At 37.0% G+C, this 25174-nt stretch overlaps 1 protein-coding gene and 1 non-coding gene across 2 annotated transcripts; both read right to left on the bottom strand.

The window, feature by feature from the left end:
- Positions 1–1514: 1514 nt before the first annotated feature.
- LOC136209154 (protein NONRESPONDING TO OXYLIPINS 2, mitochondrial-like) lies at positions 1515–2895 on the bottom strand. Its single transcript, XM_066000538.1, has 3 exons — positions 2705–2895; positions 2360–2478; positions 1515–1726 (listed from the first exon to the last, which is right to left on the bottom strand). The coding sequence occupies exons 1-3, from the start codon at positions 2845–2847 to the stop codon at positions 1707–1709; spliced, it is 282 nt and encodes a 93-aa protein (XP_065856610.1). The 5' UTR covers positions 2848–2895; the 3' UTR covers positions 1515–1706.
- Positions 2896–19609: 16714 nt separating this feature from the next.
- On the bottom strand, positions 19610–19716 carry LOC136210077 (small nucleolar RNA R71). Its single transcript, XR_010677787.1, has one exon. It is a non-coding gene; the product is annotated as a small nucleolar RNA R71 (small nucleolar RNA).
- Between the last annotated feature and the right edge of the window lie 5458 nt (positions 19717–25174).

The following is a 25174-nucleotide window of genomic DNA, read 5'->3' as shown; positions in this document are numbered from 1 at the left end:
GTTTACTTGAAAGAAACAGAAAAAAGAATGGCCATGCATCGGATAAGCTGTCATGCTTCCCATCAAAACCTGCTAAAAGCTAAGAAACTACACAAGCCTTATCAATTTCAATAGAATTCCCAATAAAGTAGCACTGAGCCCATAATGTGCCCATAATTTGTTGAATAGTAGGAGCTTTTAATCTCTCATAATATAGCACTGTAAGTATTTCTGGAAGTAGATAAGATAAGGTGCTTCAAATAGAAACCTCATACATGTGTTTGTAACAAGAAATACCATTATCTGATTGACCCAGTTTATGCATATAGATTTGTCTGAAAAGGAAAACCCATCACATTTTTTTCTACTTGTCCATTATGAGTCCTTTTATGAATCAAACCTCAATTTTAGAAAAAAAAAAAGAGAGGGACACTGGTGACATCAAGAGAATGAGAGTGCAGGTTTAAGGATTTGTGAAACTGAAAAGATGTTCTACCTTGAGGAACAAAGAATGCACTTTCCAATATTCCATACTAAGAAATGATCCCAGTTCGATTACATGTGAAGCAAATAGCCATAGTGAAATTTTACTGAGGTGGAAGAACCAGCAGAGCGAGAAAAACACTGCTGAAAAGCAACCCAGATTTGTTTTGCAATGACCGAAATCTGTGACCGGGGAACCGCACAATCTAGGAGATGCCAATGAATAACATATGGAAGGGAATCAGTCAACGGAGAAAGTTTAATTATTTCCTTTGCTAAAATGAACAAGTATTGACTGTCATCAATTTCCATTTTTCATCTGATAACTTGAACAAGCTTTTTTCTAAGTGTGACTTGAGAAACTTAATCAAAGACACCTAGCCTTTCAATCCTTAACACACCTACTAAAATTTAAAAACGTGCCCCCTCAAAGTCATAGGAAGAACTTACAGAAATTAGTTTCTTAGAGGGACAACAATTCCCGATCATCTAATAACTTTGCCACCAGACCAAACTTTGAAAATATAATAACAGATCATTTTAAGAAGCGGAAAATGCATGATCTTGTTCTTACATTTTAAAATGAAGTCTACATTATATTTCCCTTAATTTAGACGCACTAAAAAACGGAAGTTCCCACTTGATATTCTATCCATTCTTCAATGGGCAGAGTTCACTCTGCATCAGGATTCAAAATCCACTCTCAATTTTAAACTATCTACTACATTAGGATAGAAGTTTCAGTTTTCATACTTCTTTAACAGTCCAAGTTCAATTATTCTACTTTCACAAGACTTCAATGTTCAATCTTCAAACCTTTATTTGCTGCCAAAAGTTACATTATGACTACAACTAAGACACCTGATCAGGAATTCCTTAATCCTTAGTTGAATGATAGCTTAGGGGCTATAAATAGTGTATCAAATCATTAGTTGAATTCCTTACTTCCTGCATTTAAGTTTACCAATTCACATTCTGGGTATAAATAGTTAAACTACTGTAATGCCAGACTACTTGACATCCCATCGGGGGGGGAAGCATTATATTTCCAAGAACCCAAAAAACCACCAGCAAGAAGTATAAATTCTCCAAGCAAAAGACATGATTTGGGGCTTTAAGATAAAATACAAGGTGTATATGGTCAAAGAAGCTTGGATATGCTTCATGTTACAAATAAGAAAATGAAAATAAGACTTTAAAAAAGTTTATTTTCCTTAAACATCCGACAAAGGTCCAGCAGGCTGTCACAATGGTGTTGCAAGTCCTATTGCACGAAGTAGAAATAATATGTCAGAGGTGACTTTCATTGAAGGATGAGTGGAAGTAAAGCAATGTCCACAAATGCATGAGCAATCAACATATACCTAGAAGTTATTCATTTCCTGATGTCTTCATTTGAGAATTAAAGAGCAACTCCACGAACAGTAAGGCCATTATTTTCAATTCTTCTTCTTCGTTTTTTAACATTGTTGACAAAATATAATTTCCATTTCCAAGAGAAACATTATCAAGTTCATATGCCCTCAAACTTTTATGTAAGTCAAATTGAGCCCTTGAATTATTATATTAAGTCAAATTCCGCTCTTGAAATTCTATTTTAAGTCATATGGAGGACTTCTCTAACAATGATAAAGGCTTAATACAACAAAACAGAAATGCGAGGGTCTAATAAAGTGAAATCAAGAACCAAATGCCTTTTCCAAGAGTACAAGCTAATAAAACAGTAATGATTAGTAGAACACAGTAAGCTAGCATACCAGAAAGAGAAGAACAAAACTAAACACAGAAACCAGAATTAGGTTCCAACAATTCATTGCATGATAGGAAATAAACAAACGACAATTAATTCATCTATCTACTGCATATAAACAGAATATTGCAGGTTTTAAAGAACTACCTTGTGAAAGCGAGCTCCAGCAAGAGGAATCCACAGCAATGCAGGATTTGAGCCGAGCATTAGCAGTGGTACTGTGGAGCGGCAACAATGAGTCCACGCTCCCCAAAGCAGATAAAACTCTACGTAGCAAAACTAATCAAAAAAAGAAACCACAAGCGCATAATTGACAGCAAGAAAAGAAAAAGAAAATTTCAATTGCAAGTAGTAATTTCAGCATTCTGATTATAGCATCAGTGAAGCTTGTTTACTTCTTTCGGAAAATAAATATCCATCCTTATTAACAGATACAAGTAAAAGCAACTGAAAGAGAGGTTGTTCCAAAATCAGGAGGTGGCGTGATTTTACCTTGAAGCGCTGAGGAAAGATCGGGTTGAAGAGAAAGGAGAGGAAATGGATTCAGTGAGTAGGGTCTTTTGGGTTAAGGTTCTAGAGCGAGCCGCTAGGGACCTTGAGCCTGCCATTACAGCTGATCTACAAAACGAGGCCATTCCTGAGATGATGAGAAACAACTCACTGACCTGAGGGAAAACTTCGGTTAAACCCTATGATAGAACCCTCTAAATCAGAAACGACATCGTAACACTGGTGACCAGTGACATTTACACGAGGTTTGGTATTCTATTGAGATAGGGATAGGAATAAATGTTGGGATAGGGATAGGAATAAATGGTTGGGATAAGGATAAAAATATGATAGTCGAGAATTAATATTCAATGTTTGGTATGTGGGATAGAGATTGGAATAAAATAATATATTTTACTATTTAACCTTATTTAAACTACATAACATTAATTTGAGGGATAAGATGGATTTTTCCATCCTATTAAAATCGCAGGAACTTATCCCACCTCTTTATATCATCCCCTCCTGGGTATAGGATTTGAGGGATAAGAAGCTTATCCCTCATCCGTCTCACTCTTCTATCTCCCAAACAAACACGGGATAACTTATCTCATGTTTTTTATCCATATCTCACCTCATATATCCCTTCTAACAAACACTCCGTGAAGTTAAGAACAACATAAAGAAAAACAAAAGAAATCATAACACTGGTGTACTTACGGTAGAACGAGTTGAGTTATGGGAAATTTACATAGAAATTCACTTTTAAAAATTAGGAAAAAATACAAAAATAAACCTTATGGTTACACCTATTTTCGAAAGCAGTCTTGTAGTTTAAAAGTTTGCAAAATGGTACATGCACTTCATTCCGTTAGCAAACGCATACCAAATTGACTAACAGTGTTAAAAGTCAAATGGAAAAGAGTTAATTTGGTCCTTATATTTATTTATTTTATAAATTAACTCCTATTATTATCTAATTATTATAAACAAACCCTAAAATTAAAAATAAAAATCAAATACACCTTCTTCTCCATCTCTTTCTAATTTCTTATTTTTTTTCTTCTTTCTCTCTCTTCTCTCTCCTCTTTATTAATTTCTTTTTCTAAAATCAATTGAATTTCCATCTCTTCTCTCTATTTCCTATTCGCCATGAATAATTAATGTATAATCTATAACTAAGAGCTTCTAATCAACTTGTAATCCTCATTTAGCTTTTCACTTCTTCTGCTTCATCTTTCTTTACTTTTCACTTCAATGGCCAACCCCAAATTATCCACCAATAAGCTACAAGACAAGGATGCCATTATCACGGGTGGTGTTAGTGGCATCCGCGAGGCCATCGTTCTTCTCTTTGCTTAAAACTGCACATGCGTAGTCGTAATCACCGACGTCCAGAACCAAAAGGGCCAACAACGAGTCGAATCGACTGCTCCAACTATATTCACTGCAGCATAACTGATGAAAACCAACTGAAATCCATGATCGAAGCCACCGTACACAAGTACGACAAGATATCCGTATCATACCCTTCCCAACAATAAAGATTTCAATGCTTCAATTAGTTTCAGAAAAAATCTGAAAAGCCTTCAATATCAGAATGTCCCAGCAAACGTTTCCACTCATATGTATATTACTGCTGCTGTCAAGGAATTCCATTTGAAGAGTTGGGAGCAAAGATAAAGAGAAGAGATGAAAATTCATTTGATTTTAGAGAGAGAAATTAATAAAAATGAGAGAGCAGAGAGAAAGAAGAAAAAAATAAGAAATTAGAAAGAGATGGAGAAGAATGTGTATTTGATTTTTATTTTTAATTTTGGGGTTTGTTTATAATAATTAGATAATAATAGGAGTTAATTTATAAAATAAATAAATATAAGGATCAATTAACTCTTTTCCATTTAACTTTTAACACCGTTAGTCAATTTGGTATGCGTTTGCTAACTGAATGAAGTGCATGGTACCATTTTGTAAACTTTTAAACCACAAGACTGCTTTCGAAAATAGGTGTAACCACGAGGTTTATTTTTGTACTTTTTCCTAAAAATTATTTATAATTATGTTATGTCAAACAAATAAAATAATTTTAAAATATGTCAACTAATAAAATTATTAATTTTAAATATTAAAATTTATGAATTAGAAATTTAGAATATATTGTTAAGAGTTTGAGATTTATAAATTAGAGTTTAAACTTTTTAAATTGAGTATAAAAACATATTTTATTTGATATATATAGGGCTGTAAGCGAGCAGAGCCGCTCATGAGCAGCTCGGCGTTCGGCTCGATTTGTAAATGAGCCATTCGTGAGCACGATTTTCAAGCTCGGTTTGTAAACGAGCAGAGCTTGAGCAGACCAAAGCTCGGCTCGAAAGCTCGCGAGCAAACTCGATTAGAGGTTCGTGAACAAGTTCATGAACAAGCTCGTGATGAAGCTCGATAAAAACTCGTGAATAATACAAATTATATTTAAATAAAATATAATTTACATATAAATAAAAATATTAATTTAAATTTAATAAAAATGATAATGTTAAGTTAAGCTCATCATCTCATTAGAAACAATTAAATAAAAACAACATCATACGGTATCGCCCCTGAGTCCACAAATCTATATATAATATAAAACAGTAACGATGGAGCTGAGGTGTCACTTCCTCCTTTTTTACTGATAATAAATATAATATAAAATATAATATATTAACTTTAGTTATATTATTATATTTATTTATAAAAAGATTATTTTATCCGTACTATATCTAAGAGTTCTACGTAATTTAAATTAATCCCTAAAATCTCTCTAATTCTCTGCATATCTATATCTAAAATTTTACATAATTTAAATTAATCCCTAAAATCTTTCCAATTCTCTGCATATCTATATATAATATAAAACAGTGACGATAGAACTGAGGTGTCACTTCATTATTTTTTGCTGATAAAAATATATAATATATTAATTTTAATTATATTATTATATTTATCTATAAAAAGATTATTTAAATTAAATGTGAAAATAAAATAATAATATTTAATTTATATAATATATCTAAGAGTTCTATAGAATTTAAATTAATCCTTAAAATCTCTCTAATTCTCTTCGTATCTATATCTAAAAGTTCTACAAAATCTAAATTAATCCCTGAAATCTCTCTAATTCTCTGCATATCTATATTATCAAGAATTTTCACATGCACCTTAATGAGCAAGTGAATTTACTCATTCACCGTTAGATATAGGCTTATTAAATTTAAGCCTCCAGATGCTTTGAATCTCCACCTTAGGATTCTAATAAGCATAGATCTAACGGTGAATGAGCAAATTCTACTTGCTCATTAAGGTGCATGTGATCAAGACCGTCTATATTATTATATAATATAAAACAGTAACGATGGAGCTGATGTGTCACTTCCTCATTTTTTACTGATAATAAATATAATATAAAATATAATATATTAACTTTAGTTATATTATTATATTTATTTATAAAAAGATTATTTTATCCGTACTATATCTAAGAGTTCTACAAAATTTAAATTATTATATTGATAACAACCCAAATTATTTTTGAATAAGGAATAAGGGAAAATAAATAGAAATAATGGCAAACCATTATTCCTTCTAAAAGAGATATTTATGCATGATTAATATGGAATTAATGACAATCATTGCAGGATTAATGCAGGGGTGAATATATAAATAATGAAGAAAATGAAGGAGTCTCTAGCATTATGCCACGCCACGTGGACCATGGCGAGATACGTCATAACGAGATACGCCCGATGAGAGCGAGTAATGGGGACCCGCCATTGTTCTCAAGGAGAGCGTACATACGTCTTGACGGATCTAAGAATACCAAAAGGCGCCTTTATTACCATCCATGAATGGGAATAAATACAATTAAATGGCAATTAATAGCTATTAAAGGGGAATAAAGACTTGACTGTTCGAATACCTCAACTCTGAGGGTTTCAATGCTAAATGTTGGGATTAATGGAGAATTAATAGCAATTAAAGATGAGTAATAACATGACTCTCCACTTGCTTCTCCATTAATGCTGAAGGTTACAAAAACCTATATAAATACCCCAGCTTCCTATGATCAAATGTACACTTACTGATTCTCTACTTTTGTGCTTACAGTTTATTCTCAGAAATATTACTGACTTTGGCATCGGAGTGTCCCCGACCGATCCCAATGGCGCCTCACAGGGAAGTGCTCCGATCAAGGATTTTTTCCACAAGTTATCAATTGGTGCGGTAATCGTGGATCTCTAACAAACAGAAGATCACAAAATCTTGATTGTATAGAGTTTCACAAAGAACAAAACAATGGAGTCAACGGAATAGAAATCACAATCTCAAACATTGGCTCAATCAGTGCAAACAAATCTATCCAAAGATACAGTTTTTCATATATTGGTGGGAAAGAGTTTTCTACATTAAATCTAGAATTTTATGATGAAAAAGATAAGTTTCCTCCCCTTTCTTATTCCATTATTAATTAAAGAAAATTGAGATCCCTCACTCTTATAAAGTGCTATGAATATTATTACATGTTATTACGATAAATCTAATAAATTGTGAAAGATAAAGTAATAGACACAAATCTTTCATTAAATCTTGCATGCTCAATATGCCTTATATTTTTATGCATGACGAGTATAATATGTCATTATCATTGAATTAGTACAAACGAATGTATAAGACCCGTAATCTTGGGATTTACAAAAAAAAAATCATCCATTCAATGTGATTTTGTCATTTGATATTAAAATATCATAAAAAGGCTCATGTAATTACAAATGATTTAGATCTGGTCGGTCTTTTGGATGAACATGAATATAACTATTAGAAGAAATTACAAAAAAAAAAATCATATTTGGTTTTTCCTTGTACAATTCACCATCCATATATGGCTTTTCTCCTATATAGTACTTTTAATATCAGAAATTCATATTTTTTAATATTGTTTTGTCAAACAGTTATTTCATTCCCTTTTTTACAAGGATGTGTCTATTCACATAAAAACTGTTTATTTGACATTGTTAGAATTTCTGTTACCAACACAAGAGACTTGAAAATATTGAGTTTATCTGTAATTATCCTGTAATTGTCCCTAACTATTAAGGCCATTATGGGCTGATGAATTACCAAATTGGATAAACAAAACTTTCATGTCCTGAGCTAACTATAAAATAGTGCAAGTGTCGGTTTCGGATCAGAACATTAATTTATGCAAAATTCTTAGGATATACATGAGAATTCCTTAAAGATTGGAGGATTGTATGTGAAGGTAGGTGAGAGTGGATTTTGAGTAATTTTCCTTACACTCCAAATTGGAGGAGAATCATGGTACATGTATTTTTCTTCCAAAATTACCCTTTCTCTTTTATTTTATTCGTACAAATGAAATGATATAAGAGTAATTTTATATATAACTAGATTATTAAATCATCACTTACCTTTCTTTAATTACACCTCATTCAAACGAGGCTTTAATGATCTCTGAATGTCATTAATGTATGGATGCACAATATTAATTGCAAGTAAATAGCAACTATGTAAGATATCTTACCCAATATAGAATGTCATAACTTTTATGACGTTTAAAATAAATATGCTATCTTGGATATTAATGCGCATTGAAATACAAAAGGACATTATTCTTAAACCATTCTCATTATGGTTATTTATTAAGAATTCATTATGATATTCATGTGCAGTAGCAATCTTTATGGTTATGACCGTTATACGTGATATTATTATTAAAACAAGCATGATTAAAATTCTATTATGAATTTGTTTGACATATAATATTTACTCGATTTTATCCTTTGACTAAGTTCATTCTAGAGTCAGGGACCAACGTGAATGAATTATTAATTTGATTTCAAGATGAACTAAAAATTCCATAAAGAGACATTGCATTATACATGATATTTGCCAACAAGGTCAATGCAAACAGTCTTTTGCTATGAAGTATGTTCCGTGGATCAAGCCACTGATCCCCAAGGTAAGTGAATATAGCTTTTATGCCTTACCACAATCTTTTAATAATGGACAGGGTATGCCCCACTTCTGGAGTTCTTTCAATGCTAACCCGCAGGTACAAGGGAATTGCTAATAATGCAACCAGTGCCAAACACTAGCATGAAAAATAAAGCTCAATCCAGAGAAGTGTATATTCAGAGTCACTTCAGAAAAATTCCTTAACTATGTCGTTAGCAAAAAAGGAGTTAGAGCAAATCTAGATAAAGTAAAAAGCCCGGCGAGGAAAAAGGTGAAAAGAGCGCCTAAATAAAAGCCATGCGAGGAAAAAGGTGAAAAGAGCGCCTAAATGAAAGCCCCACTATGGGTGAGAAAGATCCAAAGGTTGAACAGGCGGATCATCGTACTAGAAAGATTGTCAACAAGCATATCAAGGTATAAAACAATTCCTAGTAGAACCACCCTTGATGAGCAGACCAATCTGAAGGGGAGACCTGCATTTGTATCAATCTGTCATGGATAAAGCTATGTGCACCGTGGTTATTCAAGAAGAAGAAGGTCAGCAGTTCTCCATCTATTATGTTAGCAAAATGTTGAAGGATGCGGAGACAAGATATTCGAAGCTAGATAAAATGGCTCCCACGGTTGTGACAACATCCATTCGGGTTAAACCATAGCTCCAAGCATAACCTCAACATGATCGCGATCAAGATCAAGAGCCGGCTTCACCATCATGATTCAACATTGAACACATGAATGATGAGATTGAAAGGCGAGTGCATGCCGCTCTGGATAGACAAGAGAACAATGCAGAAAGATACGCCATCCAGTTAACAGGAATTCGCCATTCACAGCGCGAATCATGGGGTACGAGGCGGAAAAAATGATTAAAGCTTCCAACTTGCCACAATATAAAAGAAAAGAATCAATATAAGCGGGACATTACATATCATGAACCCAAAGGAGGGGAGCATGTAACTGTTGGAAGAAACGCCAAAGCGTACTACAGGTTGGCCACCACACTGAAGCTTGCTGGGAGCTGGCAAACTAGATAGCTTTGTCCAGAATAACAAATAACAAGACGACAAGCAGAAGACAGATCCCAAAAAGAAATTCAAAAGTGTCATTAATGTCATAGCAGATGGACCAGTGTATCAGCCACCCGTGGAAAAAGCAAAAATATTCGTTCTGGATAAAACATCCCTCAATTGCCCCTTTTGTAGAAACAGGTCCAGTAATCTCTCCACATACAGATGCGTTGACAATTGAAGGATGGGAGATGAAATGAAGCGAGTAATGGTAGACACAGGCAGTTCTTGCAATGTCATCACCATAGGTGCATTCGCCAAACTAAAGGTTGATCCGATCCAAATAGAAACAACCATTGTTGACATCATGGGAGTGACAGGTCACACTATCCGGACCAAGGACCAGGTAACTTTGGAATGCAAGCTGGCGGATGATGATCAAGCGTGGATTGGTGATCTGGAGTTCTCTATTATGAATGGACAATCAGCTTATAACATCATTCTTGGGCGGCCGTTCATCTCAGAGGTTGCAGCCCTAATTTCCATCCGTCGTATGGCAATGTACATTCCCACCAGCAAAGGAGGAATAATGATTAGCGGGAACCAAAAGGCGGTTCAAGAGACCTACTCGGCGTCGCTATCGATCCGCCCATAATTCAAAGATGACGAAGGTGAGGAAGATGAACTTGTCACTACAGCTTTGGGCAACACAGAAACGCTCCTTATTGCTGATGGAAAGCGGGTGTGGATCGGCAAAGGATTAAAACCTGAGATCAAGGAGGATGTTACGAAAGTTCTCATTGAGTCTGAAAGCCTATTTGCATAGGAGAATGAGATCCCACAGGAGTAAGCCCAGATGTGATTACTCATAAGTTAAACATCATTGAGGATGCGGTTCTAGTTGCTCAGAAAAGACGGAACCATAGGCCTAAAAATCAGTATTTTTACGTATTCTTATATGTGCATTAAACTGTTATAGTATCCTATATTTTATAATTTATTCTTTCTCTCCATACTTCTTATATTCATTTGCCTAGCTTTTATTCCTGATATACGCCCAGTGGCTGGTGAATGAAAAGTTCCACAGACGGATCAATTACCTCAAAGATAGGACAATTGATCCCCATCACGGGCGGATCCCCTTTCCACAAAGATAAGAAGCACAGACCCTCAAGAGCTTTCAAATGAGCTCAACTCTCTCCTCAAAGACAGGAAAAATATTGGTCACCATCAAAAGCGGGTTAAAATTATCTCAAACATGAGAAAATTACACCCTAAACTTTCTCCTCAAAGATAGGAGAACAATAATCTCAGCGGCGGATCGATCCACCTCAAAGATAGGAAACAATTGATCGTCGTCAGAGACAGAGTTAAAACATTTCTCAGACGTGAGAACTTTACACTCTCAAATACTCTTCCCAAAGAAAAGTCTCAAGACCTGGCGGTGGATCGATTCACCTCAAAGATAGGAAGCAAATCGATCACCTAAGGCAGCTTAACTTCCTCACCAGGAATAAAAGCTTCTAACCTTCACAAAGGTTCACACATTGGGGTACGGGTGGCCACCTACCCTAAACAATCGGAGAAATCCTAAACCATATTCTAAAAAGTTACTTGCTAAAAGATATAATGCATTAGTAAAAATAGTTCTGGAAAGAAAAGGGTTCATCCAACAATGAAGCCTCGTTTTCATCCAAGATAATGAAGCCTCATCTTCATCCAAATAATGAAGCCTCGTCTTCATCCAAATAATGAAGCCTCGTCTTCATCTCTAAATAATGAAGCCCCGTCTTCATCTCTAAATAATGAAGCCTCGTCTTCATCCAAGATAATGAAGCCTCGTCTTCATCCAAATAATGAAGCCCTATCTTCATCAAAACAATGAAGCCTCATCTTCATCCAAGCAATGAAGCCTCGTCTTCATCAAAAGCAATGAAGCCTCGTCTTCATCAAAAGCAATGAAGTTTCGTCTTCACAAATGCAAAGTAAAAACACTTTGGAAAATGAGTAAATGCTAAAAAGGCAAGTGCCTAGAGTGTCAAAACCCCCCACAAAATGCACAAAAGTCCCTAAATGGATGATCATTCTTACTGATCCCTAAGGGCGGGTCATTCTCCTCAATATGGCAGAACTGAAGAAAAGAAGTCCCTAAGGCGAATCATAATCCTATGCGGTAGGAACAAATGGTCCCATAAAGGGCAGGTTATTCCTTTCTAAATGAAATATAACTCTCAAGAAGCCCCTAGAGGCTAACAATGGATACGGTTGGCCACCTATCCACGAAGAAGGAAAATCCCCTAAAAGCGTATCATATCCATATGTGATCCCCCATCTAGGGCGGGTCCACTTTCCTCCAATATAGAAAAATGAAACACCATTTAAACAGCCCTAAAAAGCTTTTTATACCTTTAGGGGGGGCTTCTGATAACAACCCAAATTATTCTTGAATAAGGAATAAGGGAAAATAAATAGAAATAATGGCAAACCATTATTCCTTCTAAAAGAGATATTTATGCATGATTAATATGGAATTAATGACAATCATTGTAGGATTAATGCAGGGGTGAATATATAAATAATGAAGAAAAGGAAGGAGTCTCTAGCATTATGCCACGCCATGTGGACCATGGCGAGATACGCCATAACGAGATACGCCCGATGAGAGCGAGTAATGGGGACCCGACATTGTTCTCAAGGAGAGCGTACATACGCCTTGACGGATCTAAGAATACCAAAAGGCGCCTTTATTACCATCCATGAATGGGAATAAATACAATTAAATGGAAATTAATAGCTATTAAAGGGGAATAAAGACTTGACTGTTCGAATACCTCAACTCTGAGGGTTTCAATGCTAAATGTTGGGATTAATGGAGAATTAATAGCAATTAAAGATGAGTAATGACATGACTCTCCACCTGCTTCCCCATTAATGCTGAAGGTTACAAAAACCTATATAAATACCCCAGCTTCCTATGATCAAAGGTACACTTACTGATTCTCTACTTTTGTGCTTACAGTTTATTCTCAGAAATATTACTGACTTTGGCATCGGAGTGTCCCCGACCGATCCCAACGGCGCCTCATAGGGAAGTGCTCTGATCAAGGATTTTTTCCATAAGTTATCATATATTTTTATTAATATTTATATATTAAGATGAATCTGTGCATCGCACGGGTCAAAAACTAGTGAAAAGAAACAATTAAACTTTAAATAAAAAGAACAATTAAATAAAATAAAATTGGTAATTAGAAGGGATGGTAGGGTGCGGGAGCGGTCTTCCAAGAGAGGGCAGGCAGGCGGTGGGGGGGAGGGGAAGCGGGCGGGATGGGCGGATCGGGGAGTGGAGAGGGCAGGGATGTCGGATCTATGGGCGGTTGGGGTTGGGGAGGATAACCGAGGAAGATCGGCTGCCTTTGGGGTTGGCGTTGTCGAGGTCAGGAAGGGGGGGTGGTGATGAGAGGGGCGGCGGCCAGGAGATCTGGGGTGGGGAGGGTGCCGAGGGGTTTGGGGATGGGGGCTGGGCGGCTGTTGCAGATCCGGGCGGGGGAGTTGCGGCTGGTGGAGATCGGGGCGGGATCCTAGGAGATGCGGCTCGGAATAATGCGGGGGATGGTAGGGATGCCGTTTGGGCATGGAGGAAGGCGGTGGGGGAGGGTTCTCCGTGGATGGGGGAGGTCTCGCGGCCAGCGCTCGTGACGGACGCAGGGGGTAAGGCGCCGCCTTGCGCTGGGGGCGAGGGTGGGCATGGTTTGCCTGATGCAGAGGTAATTGCCGATAGCGCCGGGCATTGCGCTGGATCTGCCGGCGCTGGTGCTGGGCGCGGGGCGGGGAGTCCTGGCGTGGTGCCTGGCGCTGGTTGTCTTTCCCCAGGCAGTGCTGGGATTGATGGGGCACCGATCAGGGGGCAAGCTGCCTCGAGTCAGTTCCCGTCTAGGGTTGTGAGTGATGCTCAAGGACAGGGGAACGTGTCTTCCCCTAGAGCTGTTTTTGGTTCAAACGGTATAGGTAAAGGTTCTTGGAAAGACACGGTTATGGGGGTGGTTGAGGAGGAGCCTTGTATTGAGGAAGTGGAGATGGTAGGGGATTCCGAGGATCTGTATTCTGATTCTGATGTGGAGGAGGATGCCCAGGAAGATCCTCTTTGTCCGGTTATTAGACTTTCCTCAGCAGAGAAGCGTGAACTCAGAGAGAAGTGGAAGGTATCCTTAATTGTTACGGTGCTAGGGAAGATAATTAGCTTTAACTATTTTGCCCAAAGAATTCAAGCCCAGTGGGCTAAGAAAGGGAAAGTTAGTATCACTGATCTGGAAAATGACTACTACGTCATCAAATTTACCAGAGTCGAGGATTACAATACTGTGATCAAGGGAGGGCCGTATATTATATCCAACCATGTTTTGGCTTTACGGCCTTGGGTTCCAAATTTTAATCCTCATGACTGTTCTGTTAATAGAATCTTGACTTGGGTTAGGTTCCCGGGCCTTCCCATTGAGTATTACAGTGAGAAGTTTCTCAGCAAAATAGGAGGTATGGTGGGGAAGGTCCACCATGTGGATAAAACTACTATAGGAGCCATTAGGGGTAAGTTTGCAAGGGTTTGTGTGGATGTTGATCTTGCGAAACCCTTATTGTCTAAATTCTGTGTTCAAAACAAGATGTTTTTGATTGAGTATGAGGGCTTACATAACATTTGTTATGATTGTGGCATGTATGGTCATTCTCAGGAGGGATGCCCTAAAAGGGTAAGGGTGGTTAAGGAGTTTGTTGAGGATAGTGTGAGTAAAGTTGTAGGGAGCCAGGGGAATGGAGGGAACTTCGGTCCCTAGATGGTGGCAAAAAGGACTGCTCGGCGTAGAACACAACCTCCAGTTGTGCAGAATCGTCCTCCTGATATTAACAGTAATTCCGGTCTATCTAAACCATCTGCTGTTCCTAGTGTCAAGGAGAAGCCTTCCCCCAAATCGAGGGAGGAGGCTGGAACCAGCTCAGCCTTTAAGTCTGGTTCTAGATTTGGGGCCTTGTCTATTAAGGAAGTTCAAGAGCCTGACCAGGGAGATGAGCATATGAGTCTTAGCATGCCGGGTCTGGAGTCCGTTGAAACTTCTGAGAAGGTGGTTAATTCTGTCAATCCCCTCTTTGTGTCCAAGAATGAAGCACATGGGAGAACCCTGGATCTGGCTGCTCAAAGGATGAAAAAGACGATTGAGGTTAGTATTCCTACCTGTAGTGGTGATCCTGGGATTGGGAAACCAATGGGGGTTGTTAAACCTAGTATGAAAAAGCCAAAGGGTAAACAAAAAAGCATCCAGAATTCTTTGGCTCTGAATGAGAAGAGGGGACCTGCGGGTACCTCGGTGAGGCTCTTAGGAGCCCCTAATAAATACCTGGCTTAGGTGGGTTGGTGCGGTCAGTTTTCCTCCTTTCTATGGATTTGTTGTGTTGGAATGTTAGGGGTGCGGCTAGCAAGGCTACCCGTATCCATATTAATGATCTTATTAAACAGTTTAATCCTTCTTGTTTTGTTCTTTTGGAAACTAAGATTAGTGGAGATAAAGCAGATAAGGTGGTTAATAAGTTTAAGAACTGGATTTGTATTAGATCGGAGGCAACTGGTCGGGCTGGCAGGATTTGGCTTTTCTGGAGGCCAGATCGGATTCATTTTGATATTATTGGCATGGATAAGCAGTTTATTCACTGCAAAGTGAGGATTTCCGGAAATGCTCCTTTTTTGTTTACCCTTGTGTATGCTGACCCTATTTTAGCTAACCGAAAGCGGCTTTGGGAGATTCTCTACTCTATGAGTGTCAGCATCTCTGAGCCCTGGTTTTTGGCAGGTGACTTTAATGATATCGCCCTTATGAGTGATCAGAGAGGGGGCTCCAACCATTATGTTAATCGCTGCCTTAACCACAAGAATAGTATGGATTTATGTGGGCTTTCCGATCTGGGGGCTTCTGGTCATAGATTCACTTGGAAACGAAACAATACCTTTGTTCATTTGGATAAGGTCTATGCTAATGTTTTAGCTCAGACTTTTTTCCCTGAGAGTTCGGTGTTAAACCTTCCGTTCCGTCATTCGGATCATTGCCCTATTTTGTTTAGACTTTTGAGAGGTAATCGTCTTAGGGGAAAGAGACCGTTCCGGTATCAGTTGACTTGGGAGTCCCATCCTAAGTTCAAGGAGTTCGTTCAGGAGAATTGGAAACCTCATTCGAATGTTCTGCAGGCTGCTGAAGGGTTCAGGAATAATGTGCTGGGATGGAATAAAAATGTCTTTGGGCATATTATTAGAAGGAAGAATAAGTTACTTAATAGGATGGAGGGCATTCAGCGTAGGTTGGAGGTGAGGTTTGATCACATCTTGGATGGCCTTCTCAGATCCCTTCAGAATGAGCTGGAAGCAGTGCTCAGGCAGGAGGAGCTTCTCTGGTTTCAGAAGTCTAGGAAATCTTAGATTAGAGATGGGGATCGTAATACGAGGTACTTCCATCTTTCTACCATGATCAGAAGGCAGAGGAATAGAATTGAGGCCATTAAGGATTCTAATGGTGATTGGGTGTATGAAGATGAGGTGATTCGGAATTTGGCCCTGGAGTTCTATAAGGATCTGTTCAAAGAGGATCCAGTCCAGTTGGAGAGGGCTCATTCTGTTGCTACCTTTCCTCTGATCAGTGAGGATAGAAGTAAGGATGCCTTTCAACCTATATCCCGAAAAGAGATTGACCAAGCCATCTTCAGCATTGGGGCGGCGAAAGCTCCTGGGATTGATGGTCTGCCTGCTGGCTTTTACCATAAGCATTGGAAAGTTGTTAAGGAAGGCATCTATAATTTTATCATAGGTGTGTTTAATGGTTCGAAGGATATTGAGCTGGTTAATGGAACCCTCCTGGTCCTGATTCCTAAAATTGATAAACCTTCTTCCTTTTTGCATATGAGACCTATCAGTCTTTGTAATGTTCTTTATAAGACGATTACAAAGATTGTGGCTAACAGAATCTGGGGCATTCTTCCTGCTATCATTTGTCAGAATCAGGGTAGTTTTGTGCCTGGTAGACAAATGATGGATAATGTGGTGATTGCCCAAGAGATGGTCCACACGATGAAGATTAGGAAAGGGAAGAAAGGCATTGTGGCTCTTAAGCTGGATTTGGAAAAGGCCTATGATCGCATCAACTGGAATTTCCTGATGGAGAGTCTGGAGAGAGCTAGGATCCCGGACAGCTGGAGAAAGTTAATTAAGGTATGTATTTCTTCTCATGTGTTTCAAGTTATGGTTAATGGGGATATGTCGGAGGAGTTCTCCCCGGGTCGGGGAATCCGTCAGGGTGATCCTATGAGCCCCTTCCTTTTCGTTATTGCTATGGAGAGGTTATCTCACCTGATTCAAGATGCGATTGATAATGGGAGTTTCCACCCGGTGGCTATCAATAGCTTCTGTCCCCAGGTGACTCACTTATTCTTTGCAGACGATGTCCTTATCTTCTGGATGGTAATGAGGAGCAGTTGAATGTCATTATGGAGATTCTTGATTGTTTTTGTTCGGCCTCTGGTCAGAAACTTAATATCCAGAAGTCTAGAATGATGTGCTCTAAGAATATGAATCCGAGAGTCTGTAAAAGATTAAGTGATCTGTCAGGTATTCCTCTTACTGATTCTCTTGGGAAGTATCTGGGTATTCCTGTTAAGCCCAAAATATACCTAAAATATCATATATAAATACGTTAAATTTACATTAAAATCATGCTAATTATATTCATTTGGAATACTTTTACGTCTTTATTTACTTCTTTGATGCAAGGTACCTAAATATTTGGTAAAATCCAAATAGGAGCGAAAACGGAGCTAAAATGGAGAAAAACCTTAAAAACGTACCGAGAATGCATATCAGCCAGAAGAACGCTCGAGGAGGATGAAAAACAGTCGAACGCCAGGGAGGAAAACTCTCTGTCACGACTGAGATTCTCAAAATCTCAGTCGCGACTTACGGAGGCCAGACCGGGGGAAAACAACATATTCAAGCTCGCCCCCTATACCCCCTGTCGCGACTGAGATTTTCAGAATCTCAGTCGCGATAGCAAGTCTTCCTACACACAAAACACATGTTTAATTCAGAAAAACGTGTCTGTTCGTTCGGATAAAAGCAACCCTTCACCAGCAGACACGACCCGTCATTTACAACCCTTCACCAACTATAAATAAGTGATCCATTTCAGAAATCAAGGTTGGTTAAGTTGGAAAAGTTAGAGAAATTAGAGAAGAAAGTTGTTATGTTAAGTTTCTGATTCAGAAAAGAATCAGAAAGTTAGATTTCATTTCTGTAAGCAATCGTGTTGTACACGAATTGTATTTAGATTAGTTATAAACACAGTATTAGTTTAGTTTTCATTCTGATAGTGGACGGGACCAGTCTTTATTCCAAAGATCCAGCGAGAAGAATTGACGGCTGAAGCGCATATGGTTTGACGAGCCTACGAAGTTTGAGAGAAAGATTGACGATTCGGATCTCAAAGTCTTCGTTACAATGCTATCCAAGTTTCTACTTCTCTGTTAACTTGTGAAAATTCACATTTCAATTAATGATATACTTATTTATTCAATATATTCTTACTGTTGTTATTTTGATATTGTTCTGACAAAATGATTTTCAAAATGATATATTGGTGTTTTTATTAAAACGTTCTATTCCATCTTATTCTTATAAGAACTTTGTTGAACACTTAACAAATTTAGTTTTTATGGATGACATGATCGCTGATCGCGGCTTATCAGAAGTAAAACACTAGTTTGATTAAGGTAGGAATCGTCTCTACGCTAGAGGGATTTCTATGGTTCGAAGCCATTTAATTGAGTAAATTATTATATTGTTACATGTCCATAATCTCACAAAGTTAAAGTTGTTTACTTTGCTTTATGAAAATAAGATCTATTTCATTCCGATTACGGAAGTATCTGTTTTGTAATCAAAATTCCAAACGGAATTGTTCTCTAAACTCGATATAATCTTTCTATCTAATCCTAATTTACCAAAACCTATTCCATCAACTAAACGTATTTCTTTTATTAAACCTAAACACGTGATTAAACCGAATTAAATAAAGTTTTAGTTAAAAAGCGTTCCCTGTGGGTTCGATATCTTTTATTACTACAAGCGTATACCGTGCACTTGCGGAAATCGCTCAACAAGTTTTTGGCGCCGTTGCCGGGGAACGCCAAAATTTTTGACAAAATTTTAAATTTTTCATGTTTTATTTCGAATCTAGGTTTAAACATATTTATTCTAACTTTTATAATTTAAAAGTTTTCCTATACTAATTTATTTATTTATCAAATTCTGTTTTGTAGGTAGTTTCGGTTCGTGCAAGATTTCAGGTTCATGCGTAGTTCTCGAAATTCAGGCATTGCACCAGACCCTATAGACCTAGAAATTGAGAAAACCATTAGGAAGAACAAGAAAAATAAGAAAAACAAAAATAAGACCCCAGTAAAAACACATACCGAGCCAGGAAAAATGGCAGACCCACCAACACTTATGGAATACGCTAGGCCAGGTGTGGCCGGTGTAACCAATAGTATCGTTAGACCCAGAATCACCGCAAACCAATTTGAAATTAAGCCAGCTTTGCTTAATATGTTGCAAAATAATGTAACATTTTACGGGTTACCTAACGAAAATCCTAACACCCATTTAACAAATTTCCTAGAAATTTGTGACACATTTAAAATTCCAGATGTGACTGCAGAAGCAATCAAACTTCGCCTCTTTCCTTTCACTTTGAAGGATAGAGCCAAAAAATGGTTAACTTCTATGCCAGCCGCAACTTTTGCCACTTGGGAACAATTAGCCCAAACGTTTTTATCTAAATATTTTCCTTTAGCAAAAACCGCAAGAGTCATAAAGGAGTTAACATCTTTTTCTCAAAATAATAATGAGACCCTTTATGAAACTTGGGAACGTTTTAAAGAACTTCAACGTTTATGCCCACACCACCAATTACCCGCTGAACTTTTAATGCAAACATTTTACAATGGACTGAATCCTACAACTAGGGGTTCATTAGATGCTATGTCGGGAGGGCTATTTATGAAGAAAACATCAGCCCAAGCGAGAGAACTTTTGGAGGAAATGGCAATCAACAACAGTATGTGGCCCGCAGAACGTGGACATATGCCGGTGGCAAAACCATCATCCTCAACCTCATCGTCAGTTAAAGGTATAGTTGAACTTGATCCAGTCGCGATGCTACAAGCCCGATTTTCTGCTTTATCGCATAAAATTGACAAATTTATGGCACCGCGCGATACCAATGGTAATCCAATCCAAACGGATGTGGACTACGAAAATATAAGTGAGATTGAATAGGTAAATTTTGTCCAAGGGCAAAACCAAACTAATAATCCTTATTCTAATACTTATAATTCTGGATGGAGGAATCATCCTAACTTTAATTGGAAAGATAACAGTAACAATAATATCAGTGCTAATCAAAATCGTACCACTAATTATCAAAATCAGTCAAGAGATACGATTAGCACTTTATCTTCTAAAATCGATAAGTTTATAGATGCTATCAGTGGAAAAATCGATAAGTTTATTAAAAACCACTCATCTAGCATCCATAATTTGGAGGTTCAAATTGGTCAACTTGCTAAATCAATTCCATCCCGAAAAGAGGGAAGTCTTCCCAGCCATACGGAAGAAAATCCGAAAGAGCAGGTGAAGGCTATTACTCTTCGTTCAGAAAAAAATTATCAAGGGCCTGAAATGCCCAAAGATGCAACATTACAAGGAACTGATTTACCGAAGTCCAAAGAAGATATCTTAAACACAAATATTTCACCATTTGACACAGGTACTAAAACTTTTGTACCCAAACCACCTTTTCCACACAAAGTCCGAAATAAGGACTATGATAAACAACTTCTAACGTTTTTGGATAAACTTAAAAATTTGCATATCAATTTGACGTTTATGGATGCAATAACACAAATTCCTAACTATGGTAAGTTTTTAAAGGATTTGATTTCAAAGAAAATCAGTTGGGAAGGAATTTCATCCATTTCGTTAACAGAAGACTGTAGTTCAATAGTATCAAGTAATTTGCCCACTAAACTCAAGGATCCCGGATGTTTTACTATTCCGTGTAAATTGGGAGATATTGAATTCTCAAGTTGTCTTTGTGATTTAGGAGCAAGTATAAACTTAATGCCATTGTCTATTTTTAACAAGTTAGGTTTAGAAGAAGATATCAAACGTACCAATATGGTTTTGCAATTAGCGGATCAAACCACTAAAAGGCCGTATGGTATAATTGAAGATGTTTTAGTCAAAGTCGATAAATTTATTTTTCCTACCGATTTTGTTATCTTAGACTTTGCATATGATGTAAATTGCCCTTTAATTTTTAGCAGACCGTTTATGAACACGGGACGCGCTCTAGTAGATGTGTCGGAAGGGAAGGTAGTTTTAAGGATAGGAGAAGATAAGGTCGAGTTTAACATGAACAAAGCGATGAAATACCCTATGGAGGAATTCGCTTGTATGAAACTTGATTTAGTCGAGGAATGTGTCAATGATGTAATTCAAAGTGAAGAAATAATTGAACCTATAGTAGACGAGGAATTAGATGATAAGGACCCAGAGCCTTTGATTAGAGAAGATGGACCAGTTCCGCCTTCGATTGTAACACCCCCTAAATTAGAACTTAAAGAGTTACCCAGTCATTTGAGGTACGCTTTCTTAGGCGAAGGCGATTCTCTACCTATAATTATTTCTAACAAATTAACAAGCGATCAAGAAGAAAAATTGAAGCATGTTGTTAGAAATAGGATAAGAAGTATGGGATGGCAAATTTCAGACTTAAAAGGAATTAATCCTAGTATAGTAATGCACAGAATTCATTTAGAAGAAGATAAGCCACCTAAAGCGGATAGGCAAAGACGCTTAAATCCGAACATGAAGGAAGTAGTCAAAAATGAGATTACTAAACTTTTAGACAATGGAATCATTTATCCGATCTCGGATAGTGAGTGGGTTAGTCCAATCCATTGTGTACCTAAAAAGGGAGGCATAACTGTTGTAAGAAATGATGAAGGTGAACTTATACCTACACGAACCACCACCGGTTGGAGGGTTTGTATAGACTATAAGAACCTAAACATAGCAACCAGGAAAGATCATTTTCCTCTACCTTTCATTGATCAAATGATCGAAAGGATAGCCGGTCATGCATTTTACTGTTTTCTAGACGGTTATTCCGGATTCTTTCAAATTTACATTTACCCGGATGACCAAGACAAAACAACCTTCACATGTCCTTACGGAACATTTGCATATAGGAGAATGCCTTTTGGTCTATGTAATGCACCAGCAACTTTTCAACGATGTATGACAGCAATATTTAATGACTTCATTGAAGACATAATGGAAGTTTTCATGGATGATTTTTCAGTTTATGGAGATTCTTTCGATGCATGTTTACAAAACTTAGATAAAGTATTGTCTAGATGTGAGGAAACGAATTTAGTTTTAAATTGGGAAAAATGTCATTTCATGGTAGATGAAGGAATTGTTTTAGGTCATAAAATTTCTGAAAAAGGTTTAGAAGTGGACAGAGCAAAGACTTCAGTTATAGAAAAATTACCCCCACCAACCACTGTTAAGGGAGTAAGATCATTTTTAGGTCATGCAGGTTTTTACAAACGGTTTATAAAGAACTTTTCTGTAATTTCCAAACCACTTACTAATTTGCTTCTGAAGGATTCAACTTTTGATTTTAATAAAGATTGTTTACAAGCTTTCAATACTTTGAAAACGGCTTTAGTCAGTACACCAATAATATCAAAACCCGATTGGAATCTACCTTTCGAAATTATGTGTGATGCAAGTGACTTAGCTGTAGGATGTGTATTAGGTCAAAGGAAGGATAAGAAACTTCATGTTATATATTATGCGAGTCACACATTGTCCGGTGCACAACTAAATTACACCACAACTGAAAAAGAAATGTTAGCAGTAGTTTTTGCATGTGGTAAGTTCCGATCTTATTTGTTAGGATCTAAAGTTATCATTTATACTGATCATGCAGCTTTACGATATTTATTTGCTAAGAAAGACGCAAAACCACGTCTTATTAGATGGGTTTTACTATTGCAAGAATTTGACATTGAGATTAAAGACAAAAAGGGAGTTGAAAACCTGGTCGTCGATCATCTGTCAAGACTTGAGGATGAAAACGGTCCCATCGGTGAAACATCAGGTATTCGAGATGATTTCCCCGATGAACATCTCATGCAATTACAAAGTGTCATAACTCCATGGTATGCGGATATAGCCAATTACTTAGCTGCACATGTTGTGCCAGATGGATTGACTTACCAGCAAAAGAAGAAATTCTTTTCAGAAGTTAAGAAATATTTTTGGGAAGATCCATTCTTGTTCAAAACATGCGGCGATGGAATATTTAGGAGATGTGTTAGTGAGTTTGAACATGAATCTATAATGATAGAATGTCATGCTAGCGCTTACGGAGGTCATAATAGCGTAAGCAAAACAGCAGCTAGAATACTTGAATGCGGATTCTTTTGGCCTACTCTGTTTAAAGATGTCCGTTCATTTATTCTCCGCTGTGATAAATGTCAAAGAACGGGGAATATAGGAAGGAGAGATGAGATGCCTCTTAAGAACATATCGGAAGTTGAAATCTTCGACGTATGGGGAATTGATTTCATGGGTCCTTTTCCTCTTTCTTTTGGCAAAAATTATATATTAGTAGCCGTAGATTATGTTTCAAAGTGGGTTGAAGCAATTGCAACCCCGACAAATGATTCTAAAGTAGTTGTTAAGTTTTTAAATTCAATATTCTGTCGATTTGGAGTTCCTAGAGTTATGGTAAGCAACGGTGGTACCCATTTCGTAAATAAAGCTTTTGAGTCACTTATGAAAAAATATAGAATACACCATCGTATCTCTACACCGTACCATCCTCAAACGAATGGTCAAGCAGAAATTTCAAATAGAGAACTCAAATGGATACTTGAGAAAACAGTTTCGTCTTCTAGAAGAGACTGGGCACATAAACTTGACGATGCACTATGGGCATACCGTACTGCATTTAAAACACCTATCGGGATGACACCTTATAGATTAGTCTATGGTAAAGCTTGTCATTTGCCGGTTGAATTAGAACATAAAGCATATTGGGCTATAAAAACCCTTAATTATGATTTGTAGAGCGCATGGAAAAAGCGTTTGTTTGACTTGAACGAGTTGGATGAATTACGCTATTTGTCCTACGAAAATGCGAGCATTTATAAGGAGAAAATTAAAAAGTGGCATGATGCCAAAATCAAAATTAAAAACATTAATGTTGGAGATAAGGTCCTACTTTTTAATTCTAGATTAAAATTATTTCCAGGTAAACTAAAATCTAGATGGGCTGGACCATTTTTGGTTGTCCAAACATTTGATTACGGAACATTGGAGCTAGAAAAGTCTAATGGCGACCGATTTAAGGTCAATGGTAATCGTTGCAAAATTTATTTCGACGGAGCTCCTATTCAAGCAATTGAATCCGTGGATAAATTTTATAAAAATTAATTTCTTTGATTTTTATGTTTTTAATTTATAGCTTTTATTATTTTCATTCTTTTTCTTTTTAATTTATTGTTTTCTTTTTAACTTATTTACTTTAATTTTTATTTTTATATATTTATCATTAAGTACAAATGAGTTTTATTCACATTAAAATTTTAATTTAGTCATGTTTTGAAATTTTCATTAAGTGTTAAGTGTTATTTAGAAATTATATATGTTCCAGGATTTGAAAATCTCAGTTGAGAAATTTTCTGTCTTTTTACATTTGAAATAACTGTAAATGATTACAGTCTTCTTTCTTTAAAATTTTCTGTCAGTTAAATCGAAGAGGTATCACTTTGACACCTATTTCTTTCTAACAGACATAACATTTCACTTATAGTTCTTATATATTCCTGTAGGATCAGACTTCTTCCATTTTACTTCATCTTTCTAAATTTCTTTCTCAAGTTCTCAAATCCTACAGACTTCATTTTTCTTTTCTATCACAAACATGACTAAGTCTTTGAAGAACATTCAAAAACAAAATCCTTCTCAAAAAGGGAAAGTTGATATCTCCGATAGATATGGAGCATAGTTTCCCATTTATAACCATGACGAGGGGAAACGTTTTATGCAATTCAGATATGCTCAGTTCTTTGGCATGATGTATTTGGACGAGTTTCTGAATGAGGAACTCGGGATAAGCGAAGACATTGATCGCTATCTGACTAATTTGGGTTAGTCCAAATTTGTTTCTATGAAATTTCCTATTATTGGAAATTGGGTTCTGGAATTTTTCTCCACAGTTAGGTTCGTCAACAAGAGACGTGTTCGTCTCAGTTTTCGTTGTGAGGGGAAGGTATTTACTTTTGGCTA

The sequence above is a fragment of the Euphorbia lathyris genome, chromosome 10 (genome assembly GCF_963576675.1).
Source record: "Euphorbia lathyris chromosome 10, ddEupLath1.1, whole genome shotgun sequence".
Classification (NCBI taxonomy): Eukaryota; Viridiplantae; Streptophyta; class Magnoliopsida; order Malpighiales; family Euphorbiaceae; genus Euphorbia; species Euphorbia lathyris.
The sequence above is the reverse complement of the archived record's forward strand: the minus strand, read 5'-3'. Positions and strand labels throughout refer to the sequence as shown.